The sequence below is a fragment of the Fringilla coelebs genome, assembly GCF_963513975.1.
Source record: "Fringilla coelebs genome assembly, chromosome: 3".
NCBI classification, from domain to species: domain Eukaryota; kingdom Metazoa; phylum Chordata; class Aves; order Passeriformes; family Fringillidae; genus Fringilla; species Fringilla coelebs.
The window spans coordinates 36,776,075-36,803,416 of record NC_140030.1 but is presented as its reverse complement, the minus strand read 5'-3'; the positions used below and the strand labels follow the sequence as shown (position 1 = coordinate 36,803,416).

General features: G+C 36.2%; 1 protein-coding gene across 1 annotated transcript in view; it reads left to right on the top strand.

The window, feature by feature from the left end:
• RNGTT (RNA guanylyltransferase and 5'-phosphatase) overlaps positions 1-27,342 on the top strand; it is a 171,828-nt gene that overhangs the window by 23,553 nt on the left and 120,933 nt on the right. The window contains exons 7-10 of the mRNA XM_084202256.1: positions 1,978-2,087; positions 2,855-2,956; positions 18,677-18,812; positions 25,330-25,401. Of these exons, the coding sequence (XP_084058382.1) occupies positions 1,978-2,087; positions 2,855-2,956; positions 18,677-18,812; positions 25,330-25,401 (420 nt within the window). The remainder of the gene's footprint in view (positions 1-1,977; positions 2,088-2,854; positions 2,957-18,676; positions 18,813-25,329; positions 25,402-27,342) is intronic.

Below are 27,342 nucleotides of genomic sequence, written 5' to 3'. Positions count from 1 at the left end.
CTCACCGAGGCCTGGTGATAGCCACTAGGGTCAGGAAGGTGTGTGTTTGGGGCTGTTCCCACTCACCCACTCCTCCAGATGGTGTTTAGGATATGAACCAACACAGGATGATACACATTGCCACTTCTCCTTCAGATGAGGGTGGAGAAATTCATGGCAACTGGGGTAAGGCCGATTGTACAGATGGTGTGAAGGTTGTGCACAGTGTAGATACCAGTGCATGTAGTTTCCTTGCGTCTTTTAGGGCTTATAACTCTTGGTTTAGTATCAGTGCTGAGGAGTCAATGTGCTCCTGGTGATCTGAGTTCTCTGGAGTCTCTGCACCGTGGTCTTCAGTGTCCTGTTTCCAAAGGCATTGGTAGCTGAACAGTAGGGTAAAACCTGCAGGAGTCTGGCTCAGTTTTAGCACCTTATCCAAGGAATGTCCTCATGAAACCTGAAGTGCTAAGTTAGCCAAGCACGAATGCCCAAGTGACTCACATTGTTTTCATAGTGCTGTGCCTTAGTGATTATACTTGAAGCAGATAATCTGCAAGAAACACTTTCAAGTATGAGTTTTGTGTTTATTACTTTTTCTTTTCTGAAAAATCTTGCCCGTTCCCTGCCTGTTAATTCAATCTTAGCAGTCATACTGGCAGTCCACTCTGCCACTCTTCACAGAAGCAAGGCAGAACCATTTTCCTTTGTTTCCTGGTGCTCTTCACCACTTATCAGAATGCAGACAATGTGCTGGCCAGGCATGAGTAGCTGTCTGCCTCTCTCGCCCACTCCCCTGCGTGCTGTTGCACCGGCTGGTGCCCATGTAAATTGTATGGGGTGAGTGACACACAGAAAGCCTCTGGAGCTCAAGGTAGTTAAGGTTATGAACCAGTATATTTCTTTAGGATGTTCTGTTCTCAGAATGTGATTTGGTGATGTGACTGAACCAATCTTAACTAACTGCAGGCTGTACTGAAAACTGTGGTCCTGCTTTTCCCTGCTTTCCCTTTTGCTTTCTTTGCGCTGTCACTAGGACTGAGTTATCCTATGGTGAGGTAGTTTAGGATACTGTTTTGGCAGAAAATTATTACCAATTTATGATGTTATTTTTGCCAAATTAGTTTGCAGACTTGCTCAAGTGTATAACAGATGAATGCCACAGCATGTGGAAATGCAGAGGAGAAAAATACTACTCCTTTCATCAGTGGTATGCAGCTGGATTTGTTAAAGCTAGTTTAAGGGTTTTAGACAATAGATATGAGATACTCGTATCTTCATGTGCAGGGTTCAACAGGTGAATAGTCATGGTTTGATCTTCGTGTGCATTGAAAATTTATTTGAGATTCTGTTGAATTAAGTCTGGTAGGTTTGAGATCTCTATAGAAATCTTTAATGTGGTAGTTCTGTAGACCTGGTGGCTTTCATGTGTTCTGTAATGCAAGATTTGTTTTTATTCGTCTTGGCATCAAACTTTTTGTAGAATGTACAAGTTATTTTAGAGTTTTATTTCCTGATTGGTTTTTTTGATCTCTACATAAGCTTTTCTGGGGCTTTTAGGATAGCAGCTCCACTCTTAATAACCTGCTTTTGATTGAGATAAAATTATAAAAATATATTTAAACAAATATTTTGTTACAAATTTGCTGTTTATATTTTCTCTTGTTAAGTTTGTCCTAGATCAATGTTCTTGTGAGTGTTAGCTAAGTAGTGTAAGCATCTAAGTACTAGCTATCCCTTCCTTTTGCCTTATCCCTATTGCCTTTTTTAAATTATATTTTTGCCTCATAAATAACTCATTTTTCCTGGGTTTATAATATGGCTTACCTGTGAGTTTCCTGGCAAAGCTCAGCTAATGTATCTTGATATTTGTGGGTAAATCCTTAAGGAGTGTTTAAGTTAGTATTGCTCGAGAGGGTTGTGAAAACAGTCTTAATCTTGTATTGACATATTCTGATTTGATTTTATGAGGGTTTGAATACTAAATTTTTTTTTTTTTAGGGTGCAATTTTCTTGGAAGGAATAACAGTTAAATGTGTGACCCAGGTGACAACACAACCAAAATTAGGAGGAATACAGCAAAAATGCCAGCAGTTCTGTGGATGGGAAGGGTATGAGAATATTTAGAACTTACTTATTTATACTATCTAGAAGTAACTCTAGTATTTTGCAGAATGAAACTGGTCATCATGAAAATGAGGAAAAAGGTGACCATGGATTGTTTATTAAAAAAAAGCCTCAAACACACTTGGCAGTGAAAGTCTTGCACTGTACTATGAAATGGAATGATCAATTTTTGATGTTAAGAAACAAGATTCTAGAATTACTTTTCCATTGAGATAAGAAAATGTTGTTGTTCAAATTCCAGATGTAGCCTAGTCCAGCTTTACAGATGTGTAAAGCTTAGTTCTTTCTCAAGCAGTAGATTTATTTATACAATTGCTATTACACTTAAATATAGATGTATAATACGCATTTTTATAGCCAACTTGGATTTGTATCCAATCCTAATGAAAATGTTGGTTTTAGTGTCTGTGATTCTGGACTTTTCCATTTCAAAGTTGGTGATCCACACTGCTTCCTAACTTGTTGATGCTTATCATGCCTGTAATTTTTAATTTAAATATCTCTTTCTGCAAAGCTAAAACTTTGAAGTTCCGCCTAATTTAGTGTTTTGTCATAAGCAAATAACTTTGTTCTTATGAGATAGGCTTTTGGCTTCTATTGCAAAATACTTTATTGGAGAAGACGTTCTAAGTCAGAGTTAACCTTGCAGCAAGTCTGGTATGAGGTGTGACTTGAGTCTGATGTGAAAAATGTATTTACTTGTGTGACTATTTATTGTAGAACCATTAATAAACGTGGTTGTTTTTATTAGGACTGGATTCCCTGGAGCACAGCCTGTTTCCATGGACAAGCAAAATATTAAATTTTTGGAGCAGAAGCCATACAAAGTTAGCTGGAAAGCAGACGGCACCCGGTAAGTTCATTTTAAATGAAAAAGCAAAACACAGTAAATTCAGTAGACAGTTTGTATTTTCTCAGGAAAGTGAATTTGTTTGTGTGAAGGACAAAGCACAGTAACAAAACTGGCTCCAGAGATTAATTTTTATTCTGTCTTGGTACGCAACATTTGCTGAAGTTTGTGGCCAAGTTTCTTTCTAGCAGCTGTTTTACACACTGACTGTTAAAGTCAGGTACCCTTATTCTCCATAGCCCTTGCCTTTCTGTCAGCCAAGACTTGCCACCAAGTCTTAGAATAATCTTGCATAACAGTGAGAGTTTGCTAAGGTGAGGACTTCATTTATAAGCAAAATTAAAACTTCTAACTGATCCTTCAGAAGCTGGGGAGTATCAGAATTTTTGTAGGGGTCTTTTTTTAAATTCATCCTCTGATCCTTTGTTCAAACATGTAGTTCACGTCAGCTAAAGACTCAGTAATTCTATCTTCCCTCACCGGTTCACTTATATTCATTGCAGGGGTGCCTTTTGTTTAATAATAAACTACAACCTAATTGGACTTACTGGACATATTCTAGAGTTTTTCCTGAGTTCTTTATTTTGTTAGGTGTGTTATCTTTAATAATAGAATATCCTAGATAATGGAAATCCTGGAGAATATGGAGAATTGGATGTCTTATGAGAATTGCCAAGTTGCTCCACATGGAGTCAGTCAGGATTCAGCACAATTCAGCCAGAACTAAGCTGTCTTGTATAAAAAAGCCCCAGACCCTTCAAGTGTCTCTCCTCTGTGGAGTTTGTGTTTCAAGGATTTATTAGCTTGGGCTGAGCATGGTGTGAAAAGTCAAAGTAAGCTTGCCGTCAGTACGGAGTCCTAGCATTGAGAAATGTGTGGGAATAATTGGTTTGCTAACACTGGCTGTATGCACAAGCACTTGGATATTGCAGTGCAGGTGTTCTCAGGGTGGGAGGTTACAGCAATGGGGTATTGGGAGGTCAAGGCATGTTCTCAGAGCAGTAGAGGGCATAGGGCATTCCAAAGCTGCTGACCCTGAACAAATGAAGTCAGCCAGCTTAAACTGACCTGAAGAGTCTTTGTCGTATCCTGTGTTATTAATTTGGAAAATTGATGTCTTAATGTAATTTTCTCATTTTCTTACTCAAATGTGTGGATGGGATGCCTATGTTCTGAGTACTAAAGCAATTATACAGAACATAGTAGTGTACCTGGAAGACTGCATTTTGTGAAAGAAATTGAAGTGTGCATGTAATTTCTTGTTGAAATTTTCAGTATTTTGAACATTATATCCTCTGTTTTTAGCTTTAGAATGGTGGGAAAACAGAATGGAGGAAAAACAAAACGGAAGGAACTAAATAGCTCTTTTAATTTTTTTCAAAACATAACTGGTAATAGATTATGAAGGTACACAGACTGATAGGTATATTCAGAGAAGAAAATGGATCTACAGAGATACAATGTTAATGAAATTCACCTTAAGTAATATGAAAGAGAGATTAAAGATGAAAACCTGAGCTATTATTTGGACATTTAGACACTTTGCATGATATGTATCCTAATCAACAATGAAAAATTATGATCATTTTTACATTGGACATTCTTCTAATTATTTAGTTGTTCTCCAGTGATCCAGACTCCATATGCAATTAAACAGATTTTCATTAGTTATTCTGAATGCTTGTGTTGACAGGCGTGACCTTCTTGAATTTAATATTGAGACATCAGTTAGTGGAGACCCATTTATGGATCCCCTGCTTCCATTATCTGGAGATGGAACCCCTGTCATCAAATATCTCTGAAAAAGTGGTTTAGATGCATCAGTCTAGACCTTGCCTATTAGAATATTATTAGGCTTGCATGCATTTTCCCTTTTGTTGCTTAGTTCACTCTCTTTGCTTAAAAAGCACTGCTCTTTTGTTGACCTTGTTGGACTTAAACAAAGCGGATACATAACTAATAACTTTCTTTTTTACTTTCTCACTGAAATAAAACAGTTTTATTTTAGTTAAAATAGCAACATTTGTTCAACTTAGCCAAACTTCTTAAATGTCACTTATTTGTTAACTACGTTTATTTGATTTCTTCAGCAGTAGTTTATCCTAGAGGTTTCTTGACTGAAGCATTTTTTTGTACATTCTTGTAACTGATACCCAGTGTCAGCAACTTCACTAAGTACTTTTAGTTTTCTTCAAAAGCATTTGCTAATTCTAGATTCCAATTGGCGCTGAACCTCTCATCCTCTATTTTAAGAGTTGTTGGTTTTGGGTTTTTGTGGTTGGTATTTTTTTTTTCCCTTTCCCCATTGTTTGGGATTTTTTCCCAGTGGTAGAACTGTACATATTTTTTTGGTTTCTTAGTATTATTGTGTTTTTCAACCCATAATTTTAGAAAAAGAGAAAGTATTTCCCTAAATAAAAGGACATTATTTCTCAAATAATGTTGTCTAACAATGTAAAATTGATTAGTTAAATAATTTGATAGTGATTCTGTAAAATATCTTGTGGGATTTACTGGAGTAGTTAGTATCTTACGTATTTTTGTCTGTGAGCTTGTTTTGGGTAAAACTCATGCTCCTTCATTCTCTTGGAGTTCTGAGTTCAAAATCTTTTGACTTAGCCTTGCTTAGCCTAGTCTGTTGTGGTTTGAAGAATTTGAGCCTTCACTGTGGTCTTGTTTTTTCTGTGCCTGGTTTCCAGGGCTCTTGCTGCATAAGTATTAGCAGGGCGCACCTCCTGGTTCTGCTCCGGCATTCCTTCCTGGAGTATGTTTGTCCCAAAGGGAAAAAACGCAGTGTGAACAAATACTTCTCTCCTCATATTTGTAAATGCCAATGTATAAAGCTGTGTATTTGTATCTTAGGTTTAGAGAAATTAACTTTAAATTAAAAGATCTGTGAAGCTTATTTAGCATTGGCACTCTTTGGTGAAATACTTCCTTTGTACCAGCTACTTGGTTGTATGTAAATGCTGTATGCAAACTCATGCTTTTTTGAAGAAAACTACCTCTAAAATCATATTGCTTTAAATTATTATTATTTAAATAAAAGTCACTGAGTTCGGCAGCTATTCTGACTGGTTTGGTGTAAATTCTCAATATTTATTGGAACAGTAGTCAAACTATTGGTGTCTTATAAATAATTTTAATGCTAATCTATTCATAAGCCAAAGGGCAAATTTCCCACTAGTAAAATAATGCCTTTTGGCTTTGTTGAGATGAAATATATGTTGTATGTTAACAGTAGCTACAAAGTAGATATATCTTTACAAATGTATCCAATTTTGCAGCACCCTGTTCTAAAATAGTAGTTACTGTCTGAGTCAGGTAATTGTAACAGCATGTTCAAGGCATTGCTGGTTGACTCTGCATTATCAGCTTTGTACTGTAAAATTATTAGCCCAGGTGGGTAATGGCTTGTTGTATCCCTTCATATGGATCTCATTAATACTGTTTGTAGCAGATGCTTGTTCTAATGAGTGGAGCTGACTGTTCAGGCAGGGTGAAGTAATGAGACACCAGTTCTGAAGGAAAGACTGCCACCACAAAGAATAATAAAAAGCTTAAAAATGGCTGTGGAATAATTCAAATCAATACAATCAAACAGGACTCGGTTTTACAGTGGTAAAATGTGACCTGCACTAAATGGAACCTATTAAGGGGGCTAAGTTATTTTCCTACATTTCTGCGAGTAGCTGCTTTATTTTTCACATCTGTACACATGCAGTTTTAGTGAAAAATAATAAATATGATCATAATACTATGGCTGTTCAATTATGTTAAGGCAGCTATTTAAAAAAATGCAGAACAGGTAGTTCTTGCCAAAGGCTGTTAAATTTGAAAAATGTTCATGCAAATTTGATGGCTTGAAGATATAAAAATGTGAATAAGTAGATGCAGAATAAAACAGCTCTTTGAGAATTGCTGCTAATTGTCTAATGTGTTTGTAACAAAATAGTTAGGTACATCTGTGAAGTTGTTTTTTCTTTCATGATTAGCAAATAACATTTACATTAAAAGAAAGGCCTGTTGCCTAAGTAATTAACTTTTTGTTGTAATCCTAATACAAAATTAAAATAGTAAATGTACGCTTAATTGTATGATAAAACTGATGGGTATTTTTTGATTGTTTATTAATCAAGTAAGTTTAATTTATCTTGAGTGTATCAATCAACATATCTATATATAGAGAATATAATTATTTTGATTTAGTTGCTATATTATCAAATTTGTGATAGCTTCCTAGTTTTTATTTCGGTTCAGCTTTTTGTAGAAATTGAAGAAAATTTTTTTTTTTTTTTGGCAGTTGCAGCCTTTTCAGAAACATATTTGTGACCCTTACTTGAAGGAAATCTACTCAGTATATTTAAGATAACTTTTCTGTAAATGTCATGAAAACACGGTTGAAGTTTCTCTCTGATTTCCATGGCTCAATAATTTTTCTTTTCCTACTCTTTGATCCTTTACACGATGAGATGAAGCTTTTATGCATAACTGTGAAATTGCAAATTCCTAATATGTGAAGTTATCCAAAAGTCATTTGGTCCAGAGTAAATTGTGAAAAAATAATCACTGCTGAGGAACAACTCTTAGAAGAAATAAAAGGAGAAAATTGAGAAATAAATGTTTGTTTTAGAAATTAGCAGGTAAAAGGTACTAGCCCAAAATTAGGTGGCAAGGAAGCAAAATGGTTGCCTGTCTGTAAAGGCTTAAAGAAAAGATACTTGAATGGGTTCATGGAAGAACTATTATCCCTCAGAAAGAGGAGAAAAAGTTGAGATAATAATGAGAATGAAGGAGGACAGAGAAGATTGGAGAGTTGTACTAATCCAATTAAATCCCAAATCTATACACTTGAGAACTCATTATTAAGAACAAGAGACCAGATTGTCATGAAAGCAGATGTGGAGTATCCTGGGTTTGCAATGGAAAGCTTTTCTCCTGGGAGCAAAGATGTTAATGTAGAGCTGAACTTGAAGGAGGCTATTGGAAATGAGAAAGAAGCCATAGATGAATTTTCAGATTGTGCAAATGACGCGACCAGATTCTCATGGATGTGAAATTTTCCTCCTAGTAGTGGAAAGTTCCTGAAATAGAGGTTTGAAAAATTGATAGTGCATTCTTCCCTAATTTAGAGGAGGGGGACAAAAATATAGGGTGTTGAGATTTTCAGCCATCTTCAGAAATGGTGTTAGCAGGGAACTTAAGGGCGGTTAATCACAACAGAGCATTTATGAGTTAAATAATGTTTCTCAAAGTACGAATACTCTCTTGCTGGGCACCTTGCCTTCTGACCCAGTTCACTGAGAAAGTGAACTATTATACATTGTGTTTTGAGTGTCTTGTCATTGAGTCATGTTTAGGGTTAATACATGTTTGTGGTCTCGGAGTGTTGGCCTAATCATAGGATAGGGTGAAGAACCCACACAAGAATCATCTGGCTGCTTTTAAACCACACCTTCCTCTTCCTTCTTCCTCTCCCCACTTATTTTAAGAAATAGGCTTAAATATTAATCAGTTTTGCACCATGAGCTGGTATTCCTTTCTCTGTGTCTGTGACACGTTTCAGTGGTGGGAAATTTTAAAGGATGGAAATATTCCACAGTTGGGCATGTGCTGAATAGACTTTTCAGGACCAAATGGATTTTTTAATAGGACTGACAGGTTTTGTGAATGACTGGGCTTAACCCAAGTTTTTTGATTCCAAGTTAAATGAGCTTGATTCAATTGTGCTTATATAACTATCAGCAATGGGCAAAACCTCAACTGGTAATTACACATCACTTGTGTGTATAGGATAGCCATTCTTCAGATATTTGTATTATTTTCATTGAATGTCTCAAAGAAGTAGTTGTAAGGGTTTTTCTATTATTATTTGTATGAAATTGTCATAATGGGGTGACACTTAAAGAAGAGATTTGGAACCTTACTTAAAAAACCATTACTTTAAAGATTAAAGTGACTGTTCTTAGTCCAGTCTTCCAATCTTCACACTGGTTTTTATAAGTTTTTATAAGTTTTCAAGGTCATGGGAAAAAAATGCAGTTTCTGTTTGCATGCCATTGTCCTTTGTGGTCCTTCTTCATAATTATTTTAACAATTCTTTAGGGGAAAACAAGTTCACTCATTTTAAACTAGTTCTGTACATCTGCCTCTGTCGATGGAAGAATTTTGGTTGAGAATGAGGTTGCAATCCATTTGGAATTCATTTCACTGACTTTACTTGGAATAATATATCTAAGTGGAGACAGTATATATTTTGTCTGGAAACTAAAGTTGTGAAAGTGATTGAAATGGTTGCAGTAAAACTTTTACTCCCTTCCAGTCAAGATTAAAAGCTCTAAATAAATAGCTGCCATAAACTGCAGTACTAGTAGTTGTTAGGAACCTGCAGTTTAACTTTTGAAGTGTGTAATGATAACATAATGTCAGAAGCTTCTGCAAAAGTATATAAAGATCACATAAATGGTTCAGGATTAAAATGTGTAAAGTGCCTTTCTAATGATGGCTGAAAGGAGCAATTCACAGATGTTAAGCACTCTACAGTATTCCTCTTAATTTTCTAAAACGCAAATGCCTAATTCATGGTTTTATTTTCTACATTTAGGTAGGGAGAGGAAGAGGAGATGCGATGGGGAGGCAGGAATGTTGTGTTCTAACATTAGAGAATTGGAGATTCAGGAGCTGTGAGTTGTTGCTCACTCTGCATCTTAATAATTGTCCTGTACAGTTGTATTGGCCAGTAAATTTAGGATTTTAACACTTGCCTGTTTTGCACAGCATTAGGACCCATAAATATTGTATGGTTGCTTGAGTTTTCATTTGAGAGTGTAAAAATAAAACTTTTGTAAATTGAGTTTGGATTAAAGGCACTTCTGGTTTGTTTAGCATGTCCCTTGTCTCTAGGTAAAGCTATTCTAGCTCAAGGCAAGGAAGGTCTAGTACAGGATGGCCTCATTATCTCCTCCTCTTGCCATGTTGTCCTTTTCCCCTGTTTTCCCTACTGTACAAGCAATGTGGGCATGTTTAGGCTTTGGCTAGCAGACTTTGACAGCAGAAAAGGAGCTGTCAGGTTTTCATAGCTGGACTTGTGGGCATTTTCAGATATCTCATTCATTTTGTTTAACTATTAATTTTGAACCAGGAGAGGTCTCTTTTGATTGGGAGACTGTAAGTCAAATGAGGCAGCGTAGAGTGTCATAAACTGCTGGACTAATATATGGAACAATTGGATATAAAAATATCTCTGGTTTTGTGTTTGTATTTTTTTTTTTGGAGAGGGGGATGCTGGTGATAGTGTATTCATGTATTTATTACTGAGGCACATCCCTATGGCTTTGTTGCTTCTTCATCTCCTGAAATATTCCTTTTACAGTCATTGAGTCAATGTAGAGGAATGAATAAATAGGTGTGACTGAACCCACCTGTTATCCCTCATGTGGGTCTAAATTGACTTGAATGGCCAAAAAAAGCATTCTTACTCTAGGTCGTGGTTTCTCATTTTTGTATATGCTCACAACTGTCATGACTCTGAAAGAAGGGCTTTGTGTCCCTTCCCTGAGTGTTTAAGGAGCACTTCTGATGAGATACAGGAAGTCTGTTCTGTGGAGAAGCAGGCCTGGTACTTCACAGTTCTGAAGCCTCTTGACAACACACAAAGTTTTGTGGTCACAATTCTGGGCTCTTTGAAAAATGCTACCTAACTGATTATTCATATGTAACTATTTGAGTATTTGGACAGATTGTCTTATAAGCAAGCTCTTTTGTTTATTTATAAATAGTTAATGCCTCAAAATGCATTAACTTATTATGTAGCTAGTGCTATGAATACTAATCTTAGAGTATTCAACTGTAGTCCTAAAATGTTCTAATGAGATCCAGATAAAGGGTGTGCCTGCATGTATATCTGCTTTTCAAGCAACCAGTATCAGTGATTACTGGCTTATTTATTTATTTTTCTTTCTCCCAGACCACTTTTAGTGGAACAGTACATTCTGTGCTGCTGGTTCTCCTAGGGGGGATTACAGACACATCCGTGGAGCGCAACGGCTTATGTTCAGTCAGGGAAGAATGGCATTCAGTTTGTGAAGTTGAACTATATAGATATCTAGGGCATCCCTTTCTCTTGGAGCTGATCTATTATTCTCTGAGCACAAATGGCAGTTGTGTTCCTGCTGTGGCTTATGCCAGTGATGCAGGTGGAATTGACCCAGAATACGCTCTGGCATAAATCAGTTCCAGGTTAAGGGGATCTCCTTTTTCAAAGCCGTGTTACTCTTTTTGTGACTGCTCTGTTACTGCCCTCCATGAGAGACATTATGGTTCACTTGCTTGGGAAAGAAGCAATGTAACTACTTGTCATCTAATACTAAATTAATTTGTTATTCTTTCTTATATATATATATATTTTAGCCTGTTGCTTCAGGCATGAATTTTGCCTTAAACCTCCAAGATATTTTCAGACAAAGGTTTGTGGAGAGGTATGGAGCCAAAGAAGATCAAGCAAACTTGAAAATTTATCTGCAATAAATAATGAAGATAATAATAATAATAACAACAACAACAATTATGAAACAATTCAGGAGTTTTGTCAAGCTCAAGATATAGTTTGTTCCAATAATCTTGCAGCTTTAAAAAAAAGTAATCAGAACATTATACCATGCAGTTGTTTTGTAACGGTGTTCCTATCAGTAATTGAGAAATGCACTTAGCATCATTAAAATTTGGGTGAAACAAAGATAATCTAATATTTAAAATTAATCTGTTAGTGTATAGGTTGTTACTGGGTAATATCTTTTCTAGTTTGCAAACAATTCTTTTGTTTTACATCAGACAAATCACGTTATAATGCACTATAAGAGCTCCTCAATATATAGTAGTTGTAGTTTAATTTACCCTTTGTTGTAAGTCAAATAATGATTACAAGACAACTTCAAATTTAATCCATAAGGTTTAATATCCTTCTAAAAATAAAGAAACAAAACCCCCACTGCACTCTAACTTAATTAAAACCCGGGAAGACAGACAAGAAAAACACTGTAACTGGAGAGGCTAGCTAAATTCTTCATTTTACCAGCAGTTTCACAGTCTAATAATTCTTTAGATAGAAAATGTAGTTTTACTCTGGTTTTGAATTTGCCATCTGTTAAATTAATTAAAGCATCTTTGATTTATAATACAGGAAAAGCTAAAGTTCGAGCTCAGTCTCAACTGCAGTACTTCATTAGGAGAAATTATAGTAGTTCCTACAATTCTTATGCATTTTTCCATGGTCCTTAGTGTTGCCATTGTCTCCTTTATTAAAAAACTTCCCCAGGTGAGAGGATATCATAGAGTCGTAGAACCATGCAGCATTATTTCTATATTTTTCACTACCCTATTTGTTATTTGATCTAATTGTTTGTTTGCTGATTTGTTTTGTTTCTTTGCTTGTTTGGCTGCAGCTGCTATTCTTTGCTCTCACTGAACCCTAAAAAGTAGCTGCTATATGAGCTTTTTCTGCTGACAGTTAATTTAGAACCTTGTAAGGTGGGGAAGTGTGGTCACATCTGTTCTCCTCCTGGCTGTGGTACCCTTTGGATATCAAAACTTGCAGTGCTGGTTGCTGTAGTTTTTGGGCATATTGAATATTTCTGTAGTAAATATCATCTGCAGATCCACTCACTTTTGATGATGTTCAGGGCCATAACAGTCACAAAATAACTCCTCTGGACCTTGCATTGTCAAGGGAAACAAATGAAAAGGGAAACTTGCATTCAGAGTTTAAAGGAGAGCGGTGGCAGGCAAGAATGAAGTTTTGATGCTGTGTGGTAACTGTGGTGGAGACTGATGAATAGTAAAAATTATGGAGACTGAAAAGCTGTGTAAGCTGTGTGGTATCTCTTAACTTAGAGTGGTGACTTGACAAGGTTACTTCATTATCTGGAATACCACCTCAACAAATCTTGTGGAAATGAAATTCTTTGTTCTCAGATAAGCAGGGTGATTGGTGAAGATCAATTCATCAATGCCTGGAGGTTTTCAGAAGACATGTAGATGTGGCACTTCAGGACATGGTTTAGTGGTGGACTTGGCAGTGTTAGGCTTACATTTGGACTCAATTATCCTAAAAGTCTTTTCCACCTGAAATGATGCTATGAATATCAAGTGTAGCTCTTCCATTGTGATGTGATCAATAAGACAAAGGTTTTTATTTTTTCTGTACTAGCATTGAGTCAGGGCAGTGGTATCTTGAACTAATGATTCAGAAGGTTGTTGGAAACCTTTTGACTTCTCACGAAGTCGGATGTTGGTGTAGCAGATGAACTAGGACAACTTTCTTGGTTGTAACATAAATATAGGAAAGCATTCATTTTGTTTAGGAAAGATGAAAAATAAAAATGAGGAATAACATTTTATTTTCCTAATAACTGAAGGATAAAAAAATTGTTACAGAGTTCAGTTTTTTAAAAAAATCACTACAGGATTGTTGAAGAAAACTTCTGGGTTACTGCTGAACCTGACCTGCTGCAGATGCCTGATCAGAGTTGTCACAATGAGCATGCTTGAACATCTAATGCAAGCTGAGTGTCATGAACTCCATAAGAAGGGTTTAACCAAGACAGTTTTGAAGCACAGGGAGCTGGTCATTTCACCCCATGGAGACGCCTTACAAGTGGGAAAGTTAACCAGAAGCTGTATTCTACGCTCTTATGAGGGTGGAGAATTGGTGGAGCATTTCAACAGGTGACAAATCCAGGTGCTTCTGAGTGTAGTAAGAGATATACAAGGTACATTTGTATACTAAACAAAGGCCTAGAAACAGTATTTTAATATTGAGGGGAAAAAAAGGTCTTGATTTTAGAAGCTAAGTTTGGATCAATCATGCTAAGGCTTTGCTTTACATTTAAGTCATTATGATTGTAATGAGAGGTAAAAATAGATTAAAAAATGCAGGTTTTCTCTTTATTTAATGACAGATTTGATTTGCCCTAAGGGCAGTAGTTAATAGAATTACTCAGAATTAACTGTGACTGAGAAACACAGTCTGCAGTATAGATGAGGAATGGGATTTCCTCTGAGTTCAGCCATTTTGGTAGGAGTTCGTATAAGGGAAAAATTGCAGTTTTGACCTAGAAAGACTGGTATATCTCATGCTTCTGGACTTTGACAAAATTGCTGTTTATTAGGGAAGATGAGGCTAAGAAGATTGCTAGAATTCTAAGATAGGTAAAGAATAGATTGAAAGAAAATGGCAGTGGATGGTTTTGAAAGAAAATGCATAATAACCCACAAGTAGAGATCCTGAATATTAATTTTGTTGTATCATTTAGTATTTTGAAACAGAATCCAAGTATGTTCTGATAAACAAATGAAGGAGATCAGCCACTGAATTCACTGAGGAGCAGAATAATAAAACTGGAAGGATATTTAGTAGTAGAAAATGCAAGGTCATGAATGAGAAATATTGGAGCTGGAGGCTGTTAATTGGAAATGACTGTCAGTCACAATCGAAGGGGTTTTTTTTTGTTTAAAATGCTGTGGAGACTGTTGATGGCATACTTTAATCTAGAAATAACCAAGAGAAATACACAGTGTTGGTGTACTCAGAGCAGACTAACTTCCAAAGGCCTGTGTGTGTGTTTTTAAAAAAATATTTGGAATTAGGACTGTTGAATACATAATTCTACTGCAGTTTCTGCATGTAGAAACAGTGTCTCTTGCTGGCTGGTGTGCTGTGTACTCATGCAAATGACAACTTTTGTGCATCTTTGGAGAAGGTGGTTTGTGATAGAACTGTCAGTGTGCTGATTAAAAACACATAGTTTCCTTTTGTTTACATATTGAAAATAATATTATAAGTATTTTTGTAAGTTCCTGTGTTAGTGTCCCTGTATCCAGGCTTTGCCATCCTTGAGGAGACATCTTTTAAAGTAGCAACCATTGCCAGCAGCAGCAATTCATAGAAGAAAGCAAGCTGAGCCTTACCCATTTATTGGGATTTAGGGTCTGTTGCTCTATGTGCCACAGGCCAGCTTCAAACTCTTCTAATTTAAACTTACTCTAAATCCAGCACAGTCTGGATTCGGGTCAGGACATGGAACTGCAGCCGCTTAGTGTCACAGATAGATGATCTCCTACTGTCAGTGGATAAAGGGCAGTCATTAATTTTCATTCTCTTGGCCTTTTCCTTAGTATTTGATGCATCTTGCCCGAAGTTGATGCTTTCTTGCCAGGAGGGAGTGGCAGGGTCCAATGTAAAGCACTCATGTGACTCGGCCTCATCTTAGGTGATCCATCTATAAAGTGGTGACATGCTCGTGGTTTTGAAATGTTGCCAATCATAAAAGGAAATTAAGAAATTGAAAATCCTATCTGTAGCAGGATTTTGTTGTTACCTCTGCGTCAGTGAGCATATTAGAGATGCTAATTGCTATTCAGATTTGGGTAATGCTTATTTGTGTGGGAGGGCAGCACTTGCACAAGACTGAATTCCAGGCTGTATAATGAACTCCCTTCGGAATGGAGAGCTGCTGTGTATTTCGTGCTTAGAGTTGATGATGGAATTTCTTCTATTTTGCATTCTTTAATGTGATAATACAGACACAGGCATATTTAAAAAGGAAAATGAAAAAAAGGCAGCAATGGCAGCACTGTGTCAAAATGAATAATCTTCTTTGATACAGCCTGTCTAAAGAAATACTGCAGGGCAAAGAAAGCTCCTAGAGGAGCTGAATTTTTAAGCTTCCTTTGAAACAATATTTCTAATCCATTTGCTACTTGTAGATTTTTTTTCAGAAAATTACTTGTGTGTTGAACTCAAGCTCAGAAGATAGGATCTTAATGTTTGAGGAAGCAGTTGTATTTTTATATTATTCTTAAGGTTTTAAAACTCCTATAAAGCACAAAATTAACATATGTAAGCTTACTGCTGAGATGGTTGCTGTCATTTTGGCTAAGAGAAAGTTAAACATAAATAAAGCACATCACAAAATTGAAGTCAGAAGCAAAACTTCTGTGAATACATAGGCAATCAGTTATGTGGTAAATATGTTTTGGTGAGCACTACACCAGGTGTAGTGAGGTACTGTGTTGGGGGAATATTTTCAAATCCACTTTTGTAAATCATAATAATATGGAAAAGAGGGCAGAGGTCGCGTGATCCAGTGGGTACAGTGTTGGATTTGGAGATTAGTAAATGTAATTCTGTTCTCATTCCTTAATCTCAGTGACCATGTATTGATGGACACCAAGTAATTTACCTTATTTTATGCATTAAGTAATATCTTTCTGAAATGCACTTTCAAATTTAATGATGAAAAATACTAAACATCCATAAAGAAGAAGCCTCTGTTTTTAACTTAGGATTTTCAGTGTAGCTCATGTCAGCTTCAAAATTGTGTAAAAACCAAAAACCTACCACCACCACCACCAAAACAAACTTAACTGAAAATAGAAGCCTAATAAAATAATTCTTTTAGCTTGTGTTTGGGGCCCAGATGATGTGGGCTGCATGATACAGGATATAGGAGGCAAATGAGCCTTTGATATAGTTGCCTTTATTTGGGTATGCTAAAAATAATTGATTTCTGAAGAGAAAACTTTATTTGATGGTTGGCACTTTTTAAAATTTAAAAATTAAAATTATTAATACTCTGGTAGGTGATTTGGAGATCTGTTTGTCTAATGCCAAGAACTGTCGCTCTGCAAATGAAATTTTCATCCTATTTCCTGAATTATTGTGTTAATAATATTGTCCAGTTTGAATTAATAACAGGCCTTGCCTCAGGATCAGAAGTGAATGAAAAGTAGCTTCTAATGAAACTTTAGATTTTACCATTTCTATGACTGGATATTTTATCTGCTTGTGAGATTAATCTGCATGGACACCATGACCCTCTATTTTGTCAGAATTTCTTGGTTTGTAGAGATTGCACTGACAGTTTTGAGAGGTGATGTTTGTAGCTCAAATATGATTCTCTACTTCCATGTATAGTTTTCAGAGGTGAATGAGCAGTTATGTTATTGCTCTTATTGCTGCCCTGCCTTTGTAATTTTATTCACTTGTCTGGTTTTACATTCGGATTGAGCCATCTGATGTAGGACCATGTCATCTTGTGTACTTGCCCAGAATCTAAAACAATGGGGCCTGGTTACTAATTGGAGCTTTTGGGTGCTCACACAATAGAGGTAATTAGTAATAAATGTACAGCTGTAATAGCAAGTAATGTTCACAGTGGGCAGTGCAATGCATGACAGTTCAGTTCCTGTGTTGTGTCTCTAGTGAATGTGTTTGAGAAATCATCGCTCTTCTTTCTTTGCCTTTGTGGTGTTGCCCAGAGGCGTGTTCTCTATTCTGGTGTAAGTGCTTATCTCCTAATACCTTAATTAACTTCTTAAAATATAAATGGCCATGGTACATTGAAATAATATTCAGAAATGTGCTGTTCAGCAGTCCACAAGATTTCTCCATGAATGCTTGTAGTGTCATCTCGATAAAACTTTAAACCTGACATTAAGAGCATGAACTTTTTGAGTGAAACAAGCAAATAAAAAACTTCAACCAAGCAGCTCAAATCTGTCATTATTTGATAAATTCAGTTTCACCAAAACCTTGCTTATCTCTTGCTTCTTGTACATTTTCAATTATTAGCTGCTCATAGAACACTTCTGTTTTTCAGTCCATCCTTGACCAAATGTTTTCCGTCTTATGTTGGTAGTAATTAAAATTTTGGTAAAGTATGTTGTTTGGACCACATTCAGAGTTTTATTTCAATAGTTTAATAAATCGAGAGAATAGAGGAGTTTTCAGCCATTCAGCTAAAAAAACCTCAAAAAAAAAAAACCTTTCAAAATGAGACATATCTGGATCAGTTTAACGTCTTTCTCAAGCAGAGAATTTGTTCAGATTCTAAGTTAGGTGTATTACCATGAGATCCAGACAGATGGGTTAACATTAAAGTAATTCACTGTCCTGAGATGAGATTTTTTTCTGTCTTCAAAGTCAGCACATGCTGCTTCTCAGCATCTCTCTGAAGTAAGATACAGAATCATAGAAATCATAGGATCATAGAATGATTTGGATTGGAAGGGACCACCCAGATCATCTAGTTATGAAGGAAGGTGGCATGCAGAGAGGTATGCTTAACAAAAACTGTTGTCATACAGAATGCCCATGAAAATTCCTGTGGGCTTTAAGAGGTCTGTTACATGGACCCAGTTGAAGAATTGTAGCCCAATTCTGCAGTGTTTGTCTGTGTGAAAGGAATATCTAAGGTGTGGCCTGGTTTAAATAATGTAGCAGCTAAGCTCACGCATCCTGTAGCAGGACAGGGGAGAGAATCAGAAGGGTGAAAGTGAGAAAGATCAGGGGTTGAGGTAAATATAAGGAAAAATAAGGAATTTTTACTAGTTCCCATTGGCAGGCATGTGTTTAGCCATTCCCAGGAAAGCTGGGCTTCATGATGCACAACAGTGACTTGGGAAGAAAAACACCATAAATCCAAATGTCCCCTCCTTCCTCGTCCTTCTTCCATTTTTTATTGCTGAGAACAGCATCATATAGTCTGCGATATCCCTTTGGTTAGTTTACACATTTAAACTTTTAAATGTAAAAAAGTACTATTAAAATATTTTTAAAAATAATATCTGTCACTATTACTTGTTTTTAACACTTAATATAAAACAAAATAATAGAGATTTTGAGGATATACCTGTAGTTATAATATCTTAACACTGCCTTTGCAGGTATATGATGCTGATTGATGGCAAGAATGAAGTTTATATGATTGATAGAGACAACTCCATTTTTCATGTATCCAACCTGGAATTTCCGTTTCGTAAAGATCTTCGCACACATCTAACAAACACTCTTCTAGACGGGGTAAGGAGCATACTGTATAATTATTGTAACTATTTCAGTGCTGTTTGCTTTTGTTCATAAACAGGGCAAATTTTTAGGCCTGGATCAGTGAATCATAGGATTTCAGGAGGAATATAATTCAGTCACTGGCTGAATGTGGGAGTTGCATTTTGTAAGAAATTACTTACCTATGGAATAGGACTGATGACTGCTCTGGGGGGAGCTGTTTGTCTTTGAAATAAATCAAGGTATTGAGATGACATTCTCTGAATATGAGAAAACACTTGAAGAAAATCTAAAAAATTATTGCAGAACTTATATCTCACTACAGCTTTATATTTTGAAATAGTAAACATGGTCAATTTTACACAGCTTATGGAAATACTTCTAAAATTTGATAAAATTTTCATGACGTTTTGATACACTTTTGTGAATTGATGTCTTTGTTCCTGTCACCTTTATTTTCAGCTGATCTGAATTTTTGAGTGATTTAGAAATGGCTTAGTTATATTTGTTTAAGGCTAAAACATTTCTAAGCTGCTATGCTAATTTAAATTATGTAAACTTGCTAATGAACTTTTTGAGCCAGTTGTAAAACAAGCTGCAAAACATACAGATTTGTGTATTTGGAGGCTGGGCTGGGCTATTGGTGGCAAAGTTTTCACAACTGTAGCCACAAGAGGAAATTATTTCTCTTTTGACTGTCCTATTTCACATGACTGAGAGAATTTCACTAACTCTTACACTAATAGATCAATGCAGTTTCCTTTTATGTTTCACTACTATTGGAGACCCTACATTGCTGTAACTCCTGCTTGATGCTTTTTCTACCTGAGCTAGCTTCCATATTGATCCTCTGAAGCCTATTGCACTTTTCAGCCATATTGTCTTTATTAACTTTCTTTCCTTTCTCAGGCCCTTGTTGTCAGTATTCTACTTGAAATGTCACTTCTGTGAATGATGTGTCTTACTGAGCACACATTTACATGTGAAGCGTGTATAAATTGAATCTGTGAGGATAATTACTGCAAGGAACGATGTACTGTCTCAGGGACAGAGAAGCAGATAATGGAATATTTTCCGCCACCTCTGCTTCATTGAAAAATTGAGAGCATAATGCAAGAAATGCCATGCTGTCAGCTCAGAAGTGGTTGCACAAGCTGTCGTGTCTGGTAGGAGCCTCTTCAGCCAAGCAGCTTCCACATGATATACATATTATTCTTGATGACATACATTAGGATCCATGCTTTTGAGATAAAAAGCCTGGTATTGCTGTTTTTTCCCCCTGCTACTTCTAAGGCTCTTGAGAAAGTAATGACTTGCTAGTGTCCATATGGTGCAGTCCTAGGTGTTCTTGAGGGAAATAGCTGCTCTTTCATTTGTTTGTTTAATTTTTGTCTTTATTTCAAACAGACGTTTTAGTGAAGGTGGCTGATATGTATATGGTGGAATATGGGGATATTGAGATAAGTACATAATGTAGCTGTGGGGCATGGAAGAGGGTCTCTGTTCTGGTGTGTTGTGTTCCCCAGATTTATAGTTTAAGTCTCTTAAGAATGACTGAAGTTCTCTCAGGTACCCAGGGCATGAGCTATAACTTCACTTAATTTGTTGTTCTGTGAAAGTTTTACTGTTAATAGTGCATTTTGGTGTTTCACTTTATTGGAATAAAATCAGTCTTAGTGTGTTTTTTTTTTCCCCTCCCACATTATTTTTTTTAATAAAGTGAAAAGCAAAGTGACATGAGATGAACGAGTACTGATTGAATGAAGTACCCTGAGATAAAACTAAAACCTTTCAATGGATAAATACTTTTCATAGTACGGATTTCTAAATTTGTTTCGATATGTCAGTTAAATAAAAAGATGCTGCTGGAATATTTTTTTTCAATTGAAATTCCTTTAACAGGTTTGAGGATAAGACTTGCCTAATATTTGAGGCATCAGAAGAACTTAACTTTGTAATTGAATATTTGTCTAATGTTGATGCCAAATGAAAATTTCCATGAATGATCCTTTACTCTAGATATATGCATGATTGATTTCATTTTATTTTTTTAAATCCATGAGAAGAAGTTGGCTTTTTCTCTTAATGTATTTTGCTAATTAGTGCTTGAAGGGCTGTTGAAATTAATTCTTTAATTACAGGCTGAAGTAGTTCATACTTCCTGTCCTTGAAGTAGCTTTCAGGGAATGGAAGTATAGATTGAGGTGGTCCAACTGGTATTGCTTTAGAGTATTCTTAAAAATATGAGAAAAAAGGAAACAGAAAACAAAAATATCCGTGCCATGTAGCAAACAACTACTCGTTTTAAGAATACAAAATATTAATATCCCCCTAACATTATTTAAAATGACAGTATACATGAAACTTTCATAAAGGCAATTTCCATGCATTCAGGGATCTTTTAACTTGCTTTAAGGCCTCTGGTGTAAGCCTTTCATGTGGTTGTCTTTGAGAATTTCAGATGCATTTGTGGTTCATTTCGGGCTGAAATTACTTGCAAACACTTCTTATGTGATCAGTGATGTCTTGGGTGATGACAGATCTGCAACATTCTCATCTCTGAGCTCCTCCCAAGCTTTTCAGTTGCAGTTGTTCTCCTGACATGGAAGAAAGTTTTCTGCAAAACTCATTAAAACTAATTTAAATTTCACCTACAGGTGACTAGTATGACTTATTCCTTTAGAAGCCAAGTGTTTTGCATCCATAGTGCTATCTGAGGGAATGCACAGAGTTTTGTTCAAATGTTTTGGCTGTCATGCAAAAAAGCTAAATAACTATTTTCAGTAGCTTTCTTGGCATTCTGCTTAGTTTTAGAACAGTTGAGTAGAAAATGCAGAGTCATCCTAAGGCTTGGAGTAACTTTTACAGTTTTAATACAATTTTTTAAACTAATTTATTTTTACATAAAATACTGTTTACACTTGAAGACTTAAGAGGGCCAAGAACTCCATAAATGGAGAGCGAGATAAAGATGCATTTATGTTTTTGTGTCAGGAGAGACCTTATCTATTTGTAAGCTGTCTCAGAAACTGTAGAACTTAAAACTTTTTGAGTTTGTGAAAGCTGGTGCAAAATAGATTTATGCAAAATAGACTTAAGAAAAAGGCAAGGAACAAAAACTGTTTTCATTCTTGAAGTACAGCAGTGACTAGAATTGCGTTAAAGGTAAATGGATAAAGGATTAAGAAAAGGCACAGGAGAAAAAGGAAAAACAAACAGATATATTATTAGATCTGATTCCATAGTCTATGTCAACAAAAAAATACGTTCTGCAAGTGGCTGGTAAAATTGGATCTTTTGCTTTTTGATTGAATTTTGGATTATTTTAAGTCTAAGTTACTCTCTAGAGATGTGATTCAAGGAAAAAAGCCCATGAGCTCTCCGTCCAGCATTGTTCTTCTGGTACTTGTCCAGCAAAAACTCTTAGCGCTGTTGCATGTCTTATATACTGTACAACTGTGCTTTGCAGCAGCACAGGATTGAGGAGAATGACACCAGCACAGTGTTGCCAGATTATATTGCATTAATTGAACACTGGTCCTTGTTCTTCAGGCCTGTGGGTTAAGTGGATACCTTAACCAGCAGCTAATGGACAAGTGCCAATAGCAGAGGTAGCTTTGAAACACACAATACTGGCTGTAAATCTGCATGGAGTCTGTAGAAGGAGCTGCATGAATGTAGGTGTGCCTTATGGATACTGTTACATTATATTAACATGTCATGTGAGTGGATTTGGGTTTAAGTTTTTAGTTATCTAAAAATTGGATTAAATATAGTCTTATGGTATCAGGTTATTACTCAGGTCAGAATGAGTGAGTTTAATTGTGGTAATTTCTCAAATACTACATTTTCCCATCTTCTCTGAAGTTGTCTCTGGGGTCTGTTCCCTGGTGTATTTTTCAATTCTGATAATTTCAGGGAAGATTCTGAAATCAGACTGTAAAATAATGATGTGTTAGAGCATTTCTAATCTGAACCATTCCTGTGCTCACTTTACAGCTTTTGCCTTATGACAGTTGTATTGGCGTAACTAATGGAGCAGGGAATGTTGTTGTCATGATGGAGATGAGCAGTGCAGGAATTTGTCATCTCATCTTCTAAGGCATATTGTGCTATTGTTTTTTGCTCTGGTAGCTGGGATTTCAGTCAGGATGTCAAAGAGAACAGGAGGCAGAGGAAGAATAAAAGGAGGAGATGAGGAAAAAGACTTGTTTGATCAGTAATAGAATAAAAATGTTTACATGTCTGAAGTAGAGAAAAAGTTAAAAATAAACACTTCAAAGGATGTTTAAAAACAGTTCTTGGTCCTCTTTGTTGTATTTTTTAATCCTTCTTAAACTGAATATGCAGATATTCAGATTTTTAAAATTAGGCATAAAATCTTATAATATCAGGCATTGAAATGTTTTCAGGGTTTTGCATACAAATGCTAGCTTTGCATCAAAGCTGTGGTTCTGAATATGCATACTGAGAAAGTGAGGCCTTAAACCCTAAGTATGTGCTCAATTAAATGTGTTCCAAAAAAGTTGTTTCACCTGCCAGTTCTGCTGAGAATGAAAAACAACTTCATTCTTTTGTTTCACTGTTACTTTGGTATTTGTTTCACCTGATTACTAGCAGGAATTTCAGGTGGGGTTTTTTTTATTCTGTGTTTTTTTCCCCCTTGCATTATATCTTTATACCTTCTTCCAAGTTTGCATATCATGCCTTCTGTCTCTTGAGTTGTACCCATCTGTTCTTGCAGTTAGTTATAACATTTGTTGTCAAAGAAGGCATTGCAGCATTGTGTCTGCTGTTCCTTTGAGAGCTCACCAGTGTCCTACCTAAATATTGGACACTAGCAGAATGGCATTTTGTTACATCACTTCTGTCTAGACCTTTTTTGCACATGCTATTTGACAGTCCCTGTGACTAAATTTTTAGAGGGAAGATATTGCAATATTGCAAAGAAATAGTTTTCACTCATTGGATTCATGTTTTTTTAATTTTTAATTTTCAAAAAGAAATTATGTGGAATGATGTGTAAGGTCAACTCAGGGAGTCATTCACAACACCTGTGAATGTTGCACATGGCTTGAAATCCCAGTCTTCATCTCAGTGTTGTGTTCACAGAGGATGAAATTCCAAAATACTAAGTAGGCAACTAAGATTTCCCAGTAGTTTTTGGGAACAACATGTTCATGTCTTCTAGTTTAGTTTTTAATGCTTCAAGCTTTGTGTTTGCTTTAAACCAAATCTATGTTTTTACAACTGAACTGCTTGCTTATTTTTCAAAGCAAATTGTGGTTAGATGCTAGGTATAATTCAAGAATCTTGTTATTGTTGTACAGACTGAAAATTAATCTTACATGAGTCAATCAGACTTTTTTGGGTTTATTTTGTAGAATCTATGGATTCTGAGAGAAATTAAAAGGCTGCAAGACATAAAATAGCAAGACATTAACTAAACAAAAATAGAGTTGATGTATTGTTCTTTTTTTGGAATAATTCTTGTACTCCTGATTTGTTTTCATCATGTCATAGTGAACTGTTTTCATGTTTTTCAATTGTTTTATCTTGTTTGTGTGAACTTGGAATTTTAAGGGTTTTTTTAAATTAAAAAAAAAAAAAAAATCTGTAGCTGATGCAACTTATTAGCCAAAAATCAGGTAGGGGAGGGAGGTAGGGAGAAGATGGATTACATTTGGAGAAGTGGTTATTTCAGAGTTGTCTCTGGAAAAGATCTAGCAGTGGTTGGTTGTTACCATTTTCAGTCTTCATTGTTGATTCATCAAACTCTATATACTATTTCTAATTCCTGTCATAGGAAGCCCGAGTTATAGATGTAACACCACCATGTAAGGTGCATGTATTTTTACATGTATCGTTAAGTTCAAGAAACACACTTGTGTTTAGATGTTGATCAATAATGTTTTTTCCCTACCTGGCCTGTTTTCAATCTGATTTGTTGGTACATATTGAGTGTTAGCTGACTTCATGTGGTGCAGAGAGTGTCTGTGATACTTCTGTCTGAAGGAGCCATCCTGTTTAGTTACAGTGCAACAACATTCAAGGACATTGCAGCTCTCAGTGCTGCCTAGGACACTTTCAAAATGAAAAGATCCAACCTGAGCATAGACAATGAATGTGAATGCTTGTTTTTTTACTTCCTCACTGTTGTGCTTCTGACTGTGGGTAGGATTTCAATAATGCTTGTTTGGCTTAGGATCACAGTTCTTACTGAGGTTTCTAAAACTCATTATTCACTCAAAATTTTGAAAGCTGTGGGGAAACTAATGTAAAAATGTTGCAAATCTGAATGGGAAGCCCTAGCACAGCCTCCTGGTGTTTGTTTTGTTGAATGCTTGATGAGAGACTTTTAAGACCACAATAATATTTTTATAATCTTGACCTGTTGTAAAATTTTTTTTGTAACGAGGACGTGGCTGGTGTTTGCATCATGCTTGCAGGTGTATGCACTAAGTATAAATGTGTCAACATCCTTCTTCTGTGTTTATGAAAAAAATGCCAATGCTTTCTCCTTTCTTTTAAGGAAATGATCATCGACAAGGTTAATGGACAGGTTGTCCCTCGGTACTTGATATATGACATCATTAAGTTTAATGTAAGTACTTTCAGTTTTATTGCTTATCACTAGTTATTAATTCTTACTTCAATTTTAATATTTTTTATAAAAGAGCTTCAGAGTAAATAGAAACACCAAAATCATTTGAGTATTTTGCATTTTGATAACAGGCGATGTATCAGAATTTAGATTGAAAGCAGCCTTATAATACATGTTGATTTATTTCCACTTGCTCAAGAAAAAATGGCCATTTGAAACAGTCTGCTAGACACTGTTGGAAAATTTCCCATTTCTACAGCATGTTTGAACTATTTAAGCAGTGAAATCAAGAGGGGATGGAGGAGTTAGCCTGGTGTATTTGTTACCAGGGCTTCACAGTACTTGTTAGGCTGCTCTGTCAACTCCTTCTCAAATTTTTGTTTGAAACCAGGCAACTGGTCCTCTGCAAAGTCCTCAACAGCAGGGTCTCCTGGTGGCATAGGCTGTAGGGAAAATGTATAATGAGGAAATATATTAGAGGAGTTGTGGAAAAGGAGAATAGAGTGTAGGAATAAAATCATGGGGATCACAAGAAAGAGCTGTTAAACAGTACTGGAAATAGGAAACTTGTTTTCTATAAAACCAGCTTTCATCTACAGTAAAGGTTTGAATATCTCCAAGGGGCTCTTGCTGGTGTCATTTACAGAATTTTTTTGTTGCTGTTTTCCTCATAGTAGCCCATATGGTATTGTGTTTTAGATTTGCAATTCAGCATGGAATAGTGCTGATAACACAGGGACGTTCTCTGTTATTGCTGAGCAGCACTTGCATGGCTTCAAGCCCTTTTCTATTTCACCCTACTGCACCAGTGAATAAGCTTGGGGTGCACAAGGAGTGGGGAAGGGGACACAGCTGGGACAGCTGACTCCAACTGACCAATGGGACATTCCTTGTCACTGTGCATATAAAGCTGGGGAAAGAAGGATGTTCGGAAGGGTAGAGTTTGTCTTCCCATTATGTGTGATGGAGCCCTGTTGCCCTGAGGATGGCTGTTCACCTGCCTGCTTATGGGAAGGGATGAATTACTTCCTTGCTTTGCTTTTTTTTTGCATGTGCAGCTTTTGCTATAGCTTTGAAACTCTCTTTATCTCCTACCCTGAGTTTTCTCCCTTTTGATTCTTTCCCCCCATGTTATTCCAGGGGAGTTAGGGGCTGCAGAAGGCTTAGCACCTACTGTAGTTAAACCACAACAATGTGTTAAATGTAGTCAAAATAAAGAGAAAATAGAGTCTGTTAATGCTTCTGGAGAAACAAACTTATTGTTTCAGTGCACCTAACAGGACAAAAGCAATATTAGTAAACCACAGGACATTTCAGCCTTTCTAAACTACAGTTGACTCTTCAGTCTTGAGTAAGGTACTACTCAGCTCAGTCACTCAGTGTAAGTGGGAATTGCAAATGTAGGCATGGTACCAGTCACCAGAAATTACTTAGGTATTCTTGGAAGCAGAGTCATACTGTGACTTAGGACAGCTGCTTTTAAAAGGAGTTGTTTGTGGGGAAGATGTGTTAGATTAGGACTAGAAGCTTTTTGTTAACACATTTTAATTCTGTATCTGGATGTCCTTTCTCTAGCCTTTTCTGAAAAGTAGGTGTTAGTTTCCTGAATCCCTCCTACCATGAAGACTTTTCCCTAAGCAAGATTTCCATGTACTCTTCTGAAAAACAGAGTCTTCTATAACCACTCATGGGTTCTCATTTTTTCTTTACCTGCTGCTCCACCTGTGGTTCCATGTTTATTAACCTTCATGTCTTGCCTTCTCTCTGCTCTCCTTTTGAGTCTAACCTGCCATTCACTGCTAGTTCATTTCCTTTGAAGTAAACATGTAATGTTAGAAGCGTGCAGTCATTCAGTTTGGGATATGCATATAAAATTGCAAAATAACACTTTTCAAAACTTCTAATTATTTTGGTTAAGCTTTGTTTTGTGGTGGAAGGGGA